Source organism: Bemisia tabaci, chromosome 8 (assembly GCF_918797505.1).
Source record: "Bemisia tabaci chromosome 8, PGI_BMITA_v3".
NCBI classification, from domain to species: Eukaryota; Metazoa; Arthropoda; class Insecta; order Hemiptera; family Aleyrodidae; genus Bemisia; species Bemisia tabaci.
Window position 1 is genome coordinate 2,847,227 of NC_092800.1, and position 14,126 is coordinate 2,861,352.

Sequence of the window (14,126 nt, forward strand, 5' to 3'; positions counted from 1 at the left end):
ACTGAGAGCTAACCACAAAAACTGCAAAATTTTTCAAAGATTATTAGCGAGGGTTCTTTGATGAGATATGGGTTCGATAAATGTGTAAGGCTCAATCTGCTGGAGATGAGCAGAAACAAAATAAGCTAGTAAGTTGCGTATATAGTTGTCAATACTGTTTTTGCCAATAGTCTGCTTGATGAGCTGTTCCATGAAGGCATGACAATGGGGTAATTTTTCTCTGTAAAACCTGCAAAAGAACAGGTTTTTACAGATGGGGCTGTTGCTGATTGATCGCAGAGACAAAAGTAAAATCAAATTGGAAGTATGAAAATAAAACAATATTTTATTGAGAAACAGCAAAAATGATTCGGAATTTTAAAGCTATAATAATCTTAAGAGTTCCATAATTAAATCTAATGATAAAAAATTACCTGAGAAGAGGCACAATTTAAAGGCTCTTAAGGACAAGATCATATGACTTGACCCCAAGATTTGGTTGGTAATTAAAGCTAATGATAAAATATGACCTGAGAAAAGGCACAATTTGTAGGCTCTTAAGAACAAGATTATATCATTTGCAGGATTTGGCTAGTTTACTATTATGAAGATAGCACATAAGTCTTAAAGTAAGATTTGATCAAAAGCTCCTGAATCAAAACCATTAAACCTAAAGTTTACTTTGAAGCTATCAAAAGCATTTTGAGCGTAGGTAATTGGAATTTTCTTGCTAATAGAGAACAGATGATTTTTTCCTATAAATCATAAAAAAATAAAACAAAAGAAAGACTTAGGAGGGGGGATACATGTATGGTAGAAACTTGGCAAAGCTAATAAAATTCAAGAAGGTAAAAGGACGAGTATAACAACATTTTACAAAGACTTAAGAGGCTACAGTACTTATGGTTACAATGGAATGCCATTACAATCAGAGTGAAGTTGAATTCCTCACAATTATACAATTAATACATTTGATGAGGTCAAGAGAAAATAATAAGAAAATTTATTTGCTTTGATTTCAGAACCGTGCGAGTGCGCCATCCGGGTCTCTAAGGAAAAATGGATAAAATCAAACACATTTTAAAGATAAATGAAAAAGTATCCACAGTCATTATTGACTGCTGAGTATTCAGACAAATGTCTCTCATACTTTTGAGAGGATTATACAAGTATTGCAATAATTAATGATAATGCTGAAAAAGGATAGAATGTTTTTAGGGTATTCATAACTACTTTTATTTCCTTTTTAGTTTTTAAAAATCTGCTTTCTCTTGAAATATTTACAGTATGCATTACTTCTTTTTCAGTCATGTTGCAACACTGATTTTCAATTTTTTCTCTCTAGAAATATGTAGGAAAAGATTCGTAGCAATATACATATATCGATGGCTTTAGTCGAAAAATGAGCCATCAGAACAAATATTAGCATGGTTATTCATTAATTAATTGGCTACATAACCTGGTTGGTTGGTAATTCTCATTGAAAGTGATTTTTCAACAAAAACCCACCTTCTTTTTAATGCTGGATCCATGGAGATCTGTGAAAGAAAAAATATGAATTCACTGACGTATTCATGAGTCCAGGTACTGACCACTGCTTCTCAGAAATGTTTTAGGCAAAAACAACATTTGAAAGCTCAGTATAATCAATCATCTCTAACGAATCCAGAAGAAAGAAAAATTAAAATAAATACCGAAAATGAAATAGAAATGCTGTTAACTGTCATCTTTTAACGATTTTTCTAAAAGCTCATCTTTTTATTGTAAAACTCGAGAGACTTTAAATTGAAGTTGAAGCTAGAAAACGAGTTGCAGAATTGGAAATATTCTAGGAATGTACTTTTCATCCTGTTAGCATATCTATTGCACCTACCACTCACTTTGAAGAGGAAAACGAGTAAAAATGCTACAGGATGTACATGAGGAAGGAGACTACTGTTTATGCTAAAACAAACTAAGTAAACATGATTTAAATCAAAATTAATTACAAAAATACATGAGATTTGCAGCTTCACAATTTTTCTTATCGACTCATTTAAACCTAATTTTTTTAAACCACAAATACGCCCAAATGACCAAGGGTCGAGAAATCATTAGGAAACAAGATTTTTTTTAATGGAGCTCTTGCAAGCATCAATGATTGGGGATTTAAGTATTTTGCTTGATGTAAAAGTTTGCAAGATACCACTAGCTCAACATGGGTACTACTAGTTTTCTCTGAAATAAACTCCCAAGCTCAAAAAAAAGCTCTCAATGTGGAGGTCGTATTGAGAGTCGTCAGATAGAGAGAAAATACAATAGCAGGGTTGCCACTTTGTTAGGGGACTCCAAGGCTAGAGCCATGGCAACACTGCTAATACATCTGCTCCTCATCTGTGCATCGAAAGTCTGACTAGATATAGAGGTGGACTCATAGAGCTGCGGCATATTCCCCGCATTACAGCCTCAGCTGCGAGAGCTTTTTTTCAGCTCGGGAGTTTGTCTCAGAGAAAATCGGTGGCACCATTGCGTTTCTTGCTAAGTTTACCTTTGAAAACATATTCAAATCGCAAATCTCTCACACATGCAAGGGCTTCATTGACAACATTATTTTAGATGGCTGCTTATGCTCAAGGAAATTTTGTTCACAAAAGTCAAGTGCCGATTCCACACTGAAAAATACATTTGGAACAACTCTGAAAGATTCAGTTAGACATTTTGTGAGTGAAAACCTCATTTGAGACCTACAACTGGACTCCTACATCAGGGATTTTTTTGCTTTTAATCAAATTGTTTTCCTCCCTTTCGGTTATGAGCTTGAAAGCAATCCTTTTCAACTCCTCCAGTATTTCAGTTAGCAACGTTGCTGATGTCCGGTCAAACTCTATTTTTTTCGTTAGAAAACCAATCAATGTACTTTCTTGAGCGTTTTTATGATTTTTCTCCTCGTTTCACAGAACTCTTGAAAAACTTTGAGCAATGAAGTTGACTTGTTTCTATTTGAATAAGTAAAGTACTGGGTAAAAAGGAGGGATATCGATAAGGGCCTTTTTTGGCCCCCTCCTAGAATCTGGAAATTTATGCGGGTTTTCCAAGTTGACTCAATGAAGTTAACGGAAATAATCATGATTTAGCCCATAGGCCACTGGATACGTGTCAAACGGTTGCCTATACATAGGTCTGCAGGCGTATTTTAGCGAAAATTCGTGTTTTTCTATCACTCCGAGGCTTTTTAAACACCGAGCGCAGCGTCTAACTAAAACGAGCTTTTGATATGATATCAAGGACGATGTTTGTTGTATCAGTTAGATGATGCGCTCATAGTTAAAAAAAAACTTTTTACAAAAATCCACGTTTAAGATATATCCGTAAAAATCTTAGGGAATTACGTCTTTAGGGTTTTTTTTTGCTACAATTAAAGAAAATCTCCTTGTAAGGGTTTGACAAGGCTTGATAACTGCCCTCGATAATAAAAGTAGCGTGCATACAGTTCGAGAGACGTGTTTCCCTGAGATTTTTTCAGATGTCCCGTAAACGTTGATTTTTGTAAAAAGTTTTTTTTAACTATGAGCGCATTATCTAACTAAAACCAAACCAGGCTTAAAATGTGTCCTAAAGCCTCCTTGATAACATATCAAAAGTTCGTTTTAGTTAGACGATGCGCTCGGTGTCAAAAAAGCCTCGGAGTGATAGAAAAACACGAATTTTCGCTAAAATACGCCTGCAGACCTATGTTTAGGCAACCGTTTGACACGTATCCAGTGGCCTATGGGCTAAATCATGATTATTTCCGTAAACTACATTGAGTCAACTTGGAAAACCCGCATAAATTTCCAGATTCTAGGAGGGGGCCAAAAAAGGCCCTTATCGATACCCCTCCTTTGAAAAACAGCGTTTATAATACATGACTTTTGAGTTCAGCCATCAATCAAACTGTGGATAATAATGGTAAAAATACTATTTACCACTTAAAAATTATTGCTGGTAATTGTCCTGAATGGCAACAGTTCTTCACGTTCTTTCCTTCAATTATTGAAAAAGGAGGTGATAGAAATTTAATTCTTACACTCCTCTGACCGGAAGGATCGGTTACAGTGATTTCAGTTTTTCCATCAGTGCCGTGGAGGGTATACGTAGGTAACAAAGGTTCCTAAAAATAAGAGTGGGAAAATTTAAAACAAAAAAAATGAGATGCAAAATGTAAATAAACTGGAAGCAATTTACTTATCAGATACTACTGCCTAAGATTAAGAAAAACAAAAAAATGTGGCCCAAACTGTGTGAAAGAAGGTGGTAAAATTCTTGAACTTTTTCGCCTTGCTTTCCCCACAAAATAGTACCCAGCGCTATTAGGTATATTTTTCAAGTAAAATATTCATAAGATTAACATTGTTTTAATTAACATACCAAATTTTGAGGTCAAGGTTTGAGATGATCTTCCGGCTCATTCTAAACTTACAAACACCAACATTTGCCACTGGTCTAATGCTGTAGTTCGATGAAGGGACCTTTGGGTCCAGGGAGTATGTTTAAAGGTTTTACAGATTTTAAATTATTATTGTTAATATACGAGTGGAAGGATTCCACCGTTTTCTATTTCACTTGCAGGGTTGCCAGATTTTGCGCTAAATGTGAATATTTCACATGGGTTTGAACTGGAAAAAGTGCTGAAAAAGCAACTTATCTAGCAACAGTAGAGTCTGGGAGGGACGAGAGGTTGCCTTCCTGGGAAAACCCATGATTTAGCCAGAAATGTCATTATAACAAATTGGTTCCGTTTGAAGGATCAATCAAATGTATACTAACTAGGGAAAGCTATTTTAAAGTAATAATTGTAAATGGACACAGATGCTACAAAACAGGAAAAAATTAAGGGGAAAGGAAATGAAATAAAGATATAATTACTTATGCAGTCAGAGAGAATAAAACGAAAACATCAGAGGAATTTATATGCAATGAAAGTGTAAGAAAAAAACACAAGTGGGCTCATAGCGATTTGGAACTCGAACTATACTATCCTTGAGCAGTTTTTAGACCCCTGCGCCACCAATAAACTTGTTAGGAAGTAAAAATGAACGTTTGCTACTTCAGCAAGTCAAATCGCCGAAGGAGATCCATGGTTGTCACTTCCCTCCACCCAATGGGTCTGATGGCCCAGTCAAATGTGTTTTTGAAGAAATGATCAATCCCCATCATTGCTTCATCTCCATATATTTATTAATCAGCAAATGATGGCATGCTCCGGTAACAAGGTTCTGTGACAAAATCATTTTTGTCTTGAGTGTCTCCAAAATGTACACATCTTAGTGATCAAAAGTCGAATTACTCAGAAAAATGGCTCGCGGAGCGCACCGAATGTCACTCATTGGTAAGCAGGTTCTTGAGGTTACTTCTCCCAGTCTAAGAATCCACTAGAAGTAACCAATGAAAACTTCACAAAAGGCAAAAAAGTATTTCACATACCTAAGTGTTTCCAGCTTTACACATTTTAAGAATTATTTTTTAAAGTTATCTCACCTTTTAAAATTAATGAATTTTTTCCTCTAGGGGAATACAGCAGTCATTGATACTTAAGAATCTTAATGACATGGAGAGGAAAGGATAGGAAGAGAGGAGGGAGCGAGGAGGATAGAGAGAGGTTTTTGGGAAAAGATTGGGGTTCAATCAAATCCTGGGCTACTGACTAGAGTGACAAGGCAGTGGATTAGAATAATAATAAATATAATGTGTTCACTTATTACTCTTTACTTATTGTTAGTTTTACTTTACTACTTACTCTTTCCTCTTGTTTGTTGGATTAGTTTTATTACTTTACAGTGTTGAGCTACTCCTTTGAAGTTGCCCTTGCAAATATCGATGGCTAAAATGCGAAATCGTTGAAGTGTTTCAAAATATTCACTCCTATTTGATTTTTTCAAAGTAAAACAAGCCGACTTTATGCCTTGAAATTTTTACAGAATATTCTAATACCGAAGAGGAAAAATCAAGGAAGTCTTCAGGAAACTACGTTGACTAATTTTCCAGACAAATATTAAAATATGTCAGAAAGTGCAAAGTTGCAAATGGAGATACATGATTTCGCACTTCAGTCATCGATGTGAAGGTATAGATGCTGATATTGAATAAATCTATGACATTGCGTCATTGCTAGTTATGCCGTTTAGTCTTACCTTATCAATATCAAAGACCTTAATAAACCCAGACTTTTTGAAAATTTAAGAAAAATCTCGATAAAAACATTTTACTTTTGAAATAGAAAACACTGATGATATGAATTAATCATAGTAAGTATGATTTTCTTACTTTGTTTAGAATGTAGATGGAGTAGTATATGTTAGCCATGGAAGGGATAGCAGTTTTCAGATAATATCGATGTATTTCATCCCCAGTTGCCTTAAACTGCACAGACTCATCTTCATAAATTAATTTCTTACCTTCATACAGAAGCAGCTTTAAATTATAGTCAAATGGGACATGAGTGTAAAGGCCAAAACCGAGCAACTTTACATTTTTACTGAAGGAAAATCTGAAAACAGAAAAAATTTGAAATACGTAGGAGATTCCTAAACAAGGGACCTTATCTTCTGGGAGAAATTTTTTCAATACAGCAGCAAATTCAAGAACATTTATTTACTACGGCTAACTTTTTTCACTTGTGGAAAACGGTCCCCCTAAGGTGTTCTTGCACATCAAGGGCAAGGGTTTGGTGACAGAGCAAGCTGTAGTGATCGGAGGGGGGGGGGCGGCTCACCTGAAATTTTTTAAGAGATAAACCTATTGTAATCTCTTTGTATTTGATTTAAAAAAATATCATCCTATATCATCCCACTTTCTTAGTTATTTTCCACAACTATTTGCATTATTATGAGCAGTGGCAGGCCAAGCTTTTTGCTCCAATCTATCTCTTGCTTAGGGTCTTGAGATATGTGTAGACGCTGCGCAAAACGCTCTAATCACTTGGAGAATTTTTATTCTTTTCATCTGTGGTAATCTCTCTGGACTGCTTGGAAAGAGAAAATCTCCTCAATCACAAATAAGAACCAATGAGAACCTTTACCTTTAAGAACAATGTGTATAATTCTTGTCAGAAGAACGCAATCACTAATAAAAAAAAAAATTACCAATGAGATGCTACGATAGGAATCTTAGCAGCGTTGCAAGTCTCAAGCGCCCTTTTGATGAAAAAGTCCTCCATTAGAACTGACACCATGAGCTCTGTTTTAAAAGCATCTTCCACTTTCATTTTGGCATCGGCAAGGGAAGATTTCTCTGACCTCACTCGGTTTTGTTTCTACTTTCATAGTTGGGGATTAAGAACACTTTTCTTCGATTTAACTTCCTATTCTATAAATGGAATCCAACATTTGTATACATTTGTTGTTTGATGATTTCCTTTAAATTACCCAAAATTCTGATTGGGCGAATTTAATTACTTTTATATTTAAGTGCAATTTTCAAAACAAATACTGGCAACCTAGAATCCCAAGATGAAAGTAAGAGCATGACGATGGGTCATGCTGTGAAAGGAAGAATTTTTCCTCTTATAATTTTGATTACATTCGAGGCATGTTCAGATGGTGCATCGAGCTGCTCTTCAGGCCTCCTGACCAGCCCTTCACAGGAGCGCTCCCTATTCTCACTATAGAGCATATTGGGCGGAGAACTTGTCAAACAGCTCCACGCATCGTTTTCATGCGTCTTTAGGAATCTCACTCTAAAAGACTATGTGAAGCGCCAAGTATCAAAAGCTACAATTTCTGTTGAAAAATGTAAAAATTTGACAAATGTATCAATTTTTTGAAAGAAGTAATCTACAAGACTTTGTGCTTAATATACCATCATAAATTTTTCATAATATACTGTCAGAAAATTATAAAGAAAGAAAGCGAATAGAAACTCATCTGCTCACATAGAGTACGATAGAGTCGCTATGTACTGGAGCGCTGATTCAGACACTTTTTGAGGTTATTTTGTCCAGTGCCTCTGGGACTAGTGTGCGGCGACGAATGATGTCATATGCCCGGGGTTCTAGCTCCAGGTTTTGCTCAGAAAATATAGGTATAAAATTTATTTCATAAAAATAGGGAGTTTCATACATTTTGGAAGTTGCTGTGACCTGGGTTAACATAATTTGCTAAAATTCTCGAAAATATTATCGACTTAAATTATTAAAACCAGGAAACCATTCGCAGCCTGCAATTTATCCATGAGCCGCTGTATTAAAAAATGGCGTTTGGTTCACACTTCCGGCGAACAAGGGGCTAGAAATGCACTGTTCTGGGATTGACTTCAACAGCATTCCAGTACATAGGGAATCTATTGTACTCTATGTCTCTTCATAGTAAATTAAAATGATTGCCAAATTTTTAGACAGCGCAATAAGAATTGCAAGTTTTGATCCTAGGAATTTCATATAATACACAATATGATCAAAAGAGCACTCACCCTAAGCCGTGATAGCTCTCTGGATCCAGAATTGAGAAGCTGCAGTTACCAATTGATAATCTACTTGCTATCAATGGCTCTTTTGAAGAACGAGAAGTAGTGTTGTACTTAAAAGGAGCTTCTGAGCAACCAGAGAAATAATAATACATATCCACAAGCTCCTGATTATTAAAAATTCCAGATTTAGCAACTGTGGTTGTAAATTCTTTTTGAGTCATGAGTGGAAAACGTATCAATGGTAATGCTCCTTCTAACAGTGATCTTTGATTTTCTCTTGTGACCTCCAGACCTTTTCTGCTGCATTCAGCTGTGGCCCATCTAGAAATAATTTCTTTATATAAGAAGACTGAATAACAATTTTGAAACACAGGAATTCAAAAAATAAAGGACGTTAATAAATATGAAATTCGTGTGTAGAAGTCGGTAAAATCTTCTCTGCAGTCTTTCTAGCTGACTGATTGTTGAGACTAATGTTACCACGACAAGGCATCTAAAATCGATACATGAATCAAGAGTGGCGGTAGCCACCCCCGGTCGAGGAAAATGACGTCCTACTAAAGTCCCGATAACAAACGGGTGGCCGACACTCTTAGTCACAGGCAACTCCCTTAATCTGAAAATTGATTCGATTTAGAATGGAATTCAGAGCAAACGGCGGCACGGATTCCAACGATCTTGGTGTCTATGGACGCAGCTAAGTTAGCCGGATGGCGTTTAAGGGTTTCATTAAGATCCATCGAGTTTTCAAAAAGTTATAAGCACTTAATGACCCAAAACAAGGAAAATTTTACTTTTTACTTTGCCGGGAAATTTGAATTTCAAGAATCCAGGGTCCTGAGAAAGTCACTCAAATTCCGCGATAACGGTAAACCTTAGACCCATAAAAGTGGGTACCTAAAGAATCGTCATGTTACCGTGTCCATGGGTTTTTACAGTTTTCTAACATTCCTAGTGAACCAAAAGAGAAATTACGGAAAATACGACTAAACTGCCCGTCATGACCATCTTTAACAACAGATTTCTCGCTTACCCGGCCGCAGATTGTAATGGAGCCTATGTAAAGGGCACTCCGTGAAGATGTGAGGATTTCATTTTGCCACATAAAAAAGCGCTTTATCTCACGGATAATCCAGCATCCGCTTACATCCTTCAAAATTTTAGCTATAATTTTTGAATTTAGAAAAAAACCAGTAATATAATGGTTCAACGCCATTGGTTCATTCTGTTCAGGTTCGTCCGAGTTTCGGGAACGAAATTCCTGTCGTCGTTATCAACCTCCATCTACTGTATTTATTTGTGAATAATGAACAGATTTAATTTAAAAGTTCAATTCATTTTAGATCCTAACTAATATTACACACTTATATTATTACGCCCACTTTTATCCCGATACACTACTTCATTGGTTTCTTAAAAATCTCAAGTGATTTCTGGTCGGTCGTTACCAACCTCTTTACTACTTTAACTAGTTGTGAATAGATTTACCTAATTTGGATAAGAGTTTAATTCTTTGTAGATGCTAACTACTATATTTACATACTCATATTATTACGTCTCACGTGTTCTACTGGAGCCCGATATTCTATTACCTTAGTTTCTCTTAAAATGTTCAAGTGGTATCTTTATTTTATTGAACGAAAATGTGACAAATTTTTAAGTGAGGTTATGTCGTCTTGTTGATGTCAGTACCTGACCTAAGCGATAGATGTAATTCAGGTAAATTATGTTAACGAAATTACACCGAAATTGTGCCAAACTCTCCAAAGGAAGCAGCATTTACATCACAGAATGTATTCTCACTACTAAAGTCTAAAAATTACTGGAATATGAGCCTCGGCCTTCACATGCGACTGTCACTGAACGTCGACCAAAATTTATTCGCTCTATATCTTGCCATCAACCTATGTGCACTGGAGTGATTATGCTTCTCTGAAGTGTATGTTATTTACATTAAGAACATGTTTCCTTCATGATTTATCTTGGAATCCTCCTATCTCTTCTACCGTTCTTGTTACGCGCGGCTTGCGAACCTGAGTATGTGAGGCACAATTCCATCCCTTTTCGGAACAGCTCAATCATAGGTCAACTTAATGTCACATAATCAAAGGTCTTTGACTGTGAGCATTTGCTCAAATTGGTTTCTTCTGAGTCGCTTTGATTTTGCGTCAGGAGTTGTTAGAAACTTCATTTTGCCCAACAATGTATAACAAGGTCTTTAATGAAAGGTATGTACCCGTTTTATTCTCATAATTTCATAAGTTGATGATAAAAATACAATGAAGGCTTCATTTTCTTGCATAAATTGCTGTGTGAAATGGGTGCGTCCATCCCTCCTCTATTTAAAAGAGTAACAGAATGTATCGCCCATCTGTTTAGAGGACTTCAGTATTAAGATACGTAGGTACGTGTTCCTGTCTAGTTCCATTGCAATAAGTGTGATCGTATTAATCAAGGCTAAATACAATTAGACCCCATGGTATCAATGTATTCATAAATGCCTCTCCACTCTTACCAACTAGGTGCGGCATATCCTCCAATCAAGAGATGGAGATTGCCGTCTCAGTAGGTACGAGGGTGAGCCTACGAACCCAGGTATGGTGACCGTAAGTACCGCTTTGGCCTCTCACATTCAGATGAGCCTTTTTTTCTAATGAACTCATGCCAATACTTAGATCTCCAGACTTATTTACTGCATTAAGAACACATAAGATAATAAATTAAATAGGTCAAGTCAGTTGTCAATCTTTATACCAAGTGCAGGTGCCAACATAATTTTTTGTCATTGGGTGGACAAAGGACACTAGCTGCAATGCAGCGATTCATAGATTCAATTGTTCCCAACCGATCCGTGATTTGGCATCACTCCTTTGGATAAAAAGATCACGATATTTCCCTTATTATAAATTAAAAACATCATTTAATTTGACAACAGTTCTGTGTGCGTTTCCCACTGTCTGAAGTTCAGTAAAAATAAGGACTCAATTGTGGTGGCCACATTCTTCATGATGCAGTTAGAATTACTTCTCAACCAATGAACACCTGCAGATTCAGATTCGTTTCAGAATCAGCATTGGTGTGCTCTCTCGCGGCAAACGCCGAAACCCTAGTTTTCACTTTCACTTTTCTCCACCAGCAGCGCTGTGTGAACCCGACGGCACTTATCATCATTGTGGCTTATGGAGAAATCAAGAACTACTTGTGTTTTTTCGACATTTTTAATTCAATCATCATTAATTTTTGCAAATTTTGCTGCAAACGGGTAGTTAAAGCCATAGTGAATCCATTAATGTATCATACTCTTGAATAATATTCCAAAAAGGAAGTAAATTGAGACTTAAACCAAGTGTGAACCAACAAGCATTTCTTATCACGGCGGCTTACTGGAAAAGCAACGACTGCTTGTGTTTTTTCGACATTTTTTAAGTCAATCGATATTAATTTGTGTAAATTTTGCTATAAATAGATGGTCAAAGCCATAATAAATCCATTCATGTATGTTACTCCTGGATTTTATTCATATAGGGATTTAATTTCTGACTTATACAAAGTGTGAACCAAACCGGCATTCTAACATGGTGGCTTATGGAGAAATCAACAACACTGCTTGTGTTTTTTCGACGCTTCGGTTTTGCTAGTTCTTCGTACAGCCAGACCTTTAGGTACTTATTCACCCAAAAACGACCTGATATAAACTACAAAAACCCTCAAAAACATTTTTCGGGCAAAAAATCCGGCCGAGGAAATTGACGTGTCACTTCCTTTTCAAGTATAAGATAGGCAAAAACCTTTGATGAATTCCCAAGGTCCACTAAGACTAATAATCATCAAAAAGTTCAAAAAAAAAATAAATCCCTGGCCAAAAATAAATAAAAAAAACCGATTTTGAGATAAATCCCTCGAATGAACTTGAAATCACAAAATCGGTCGAGGATGTCAACTGAAACTTTTCCCCCTTTAATTATGAGCTCCGCAACAAGCGTGACTCGCTTGTACCTTTTCATACACGAGCCGCACGAATTCATCTCTTCTTCTCTCCTCTCCTTCCGTCCATGGACAGAGGTCCAAAATTTTTCGGATTTACTGTTGCGACCGGCTGCGGCTCGGTGCGTAAACATGGGTGGATTATACTAAGATTACACATAAGTCAGAGAGAAACACATACAACCTGTCGACTTAAGTGGGGCTCATTCCGTGAAGGGACTCAACTCCTCCACTATAACAATTCCACTAATAATTTTGCGATTCAGAAATCCCCTCACTTGTCCGGACCTAACGTGTCTGTCGAAATGTCATCCAATGGCACAGATGTATTTTATACTTAACTGATAGAGTATAAGAACAATTATTACTTACAACCTACCTACCGTCCAAAGCAAATGGTAAGCTCCCTTAAAAAAAAAATCCATGTTTCAGATGAATCATGTTTCGAAAAAGTCTAACATGTGGTTATGGAAAAATGGGTCGACTGGTGAAATTGCAACCGACTTGAAGCCGACATCAGGGATGATAAGAAGGCACCGATTCACTGAGAGCATCGAGCCGCAGCCGGTCGCGTCAGTAAATCCGAAAAATTTTGGACCTCTGTCCATGGACGGAAGGAGAGGAGAGAAGAAGAGATGAATTCGTGCGGCTCGTGTATGAAAAGGTACAAGCGAGTCACGCTTGTTGCGGAGCTCATAATTAAAGGGGGAAAAGTTTCAGTTGACATCCTCGACCGATTTTGTGATTTCAAGTTCATTCGAGGGATTTATCTCAAAATCGGTTTTTTTTATTTATTTTTGGCCAGGGATTTATTTTTTTTTTGAACTTTTTGATGATTATTAGTCTTAGTGGACCTTGGGAATTCATCAAAGGTTTTTGCCTATCTTATACTTGAAAAGGAAGTGACACGTCAATTTCCTCGGCCGGATTTTTTGCCCGAAAAATGTTTTTGAGGGTTTTTGTAGTTTATACATAGTACTGATAGGACTATGTCTTTTAATGCCATATGACAAGAAGTAGTTTCAACTATCAGTCTGTAGAGAGAAAGCATACGCAAAACAGGCTAAATCCCTCTGAGGCAGATATTTTTATGACTTGACACAAATTCAATCAGGAGAGAAAAAAACCACTAAGATACGGCCCGAATCCTGTGAAAGACAGGATTCAGGTCCAGTGTAGACTGGAGACCCAACACCATTCAATCAGGAGGTGATGCCCCCATATATTCCAAAATTTTTGAGTCTTCAAAACTGTTTGGGGGGACATGAAAAGGGATCGCATGATACCAACATTTCTGCGAATTCTGAATGGGCCTGTTGCAAGGTGCTGGAATTTTCGAATCGATAGCTAATTCCAGTGGGCAAATTTCACAAAAAGAACGATGATGCTATTGAAAAATCTTGAAGTCACCTCTCAAACTAAAAAAAAAAAGTCGTTTTGGGGATCAACCCATTCAAAACGGTCAGTTTTACTTGAGTACAGATCCAGTACGTTTGGGACATCACAGTACATGACAAACCAGGTCTCTTCATCACTCACAATGTATTTCTCCATAATGAATTGGCAGTCCCTTTTTTAATGCAAATATTGAATTAACTGATGACTTTTTGATACAAATAGATTTCAGAAATGGAGCCTCGGATGTTTAAATGGTTAAAATCCTCATTAAATGGATTATTACGAACCGACAAAATAAACCCTATATTTATGGGAAAACAGCAACAATGGAGAATTTGCATGCA

The 14,126-nt window shown here is 36.6% G+C and overlaps 1 protein-coding gene across 8 annotated transcripts in view; it reads right to left on the minus strand.

Moving 5' to 3' along the window:
- Nucleotides 1-298: 298 nt before the first annotated feature.
- Nucleotides 299-14,126, minus strand: part of LOC109032771 (BTB/POZ domain-containing protein 1) — a 40,228-nt gene continuing 26,400 nt past the window's right edge. For 2 of the 8 annotated variants that reach the window (XM_072303647.1, XM_072303648.1), the window contains exons 5-7: nt 8,404-8,721; nt 6,262-6,484; nt 299-4,108 (exon numbers count right to left, since the gene is read on the minus strand). In XM_072303647.1, the coding sequence (XP_072159748.1) occupies nt 3,920-4,108; nt 6,262-6,484; nt 8,404-8,721 (730 nt within the window). In that variant the 3' untranslated portion in view covers nt 299-3,919. The remainder of the gene's footprint in view (nt 4,109-6,261; nt 6,485-8,403; nt 8,722-14,126) is intronic. The other 6 variants (XM_072303651.1, XR_011900418.1, XM_072303652.1 and 3 more) reach the window with 6 other exon arrangements.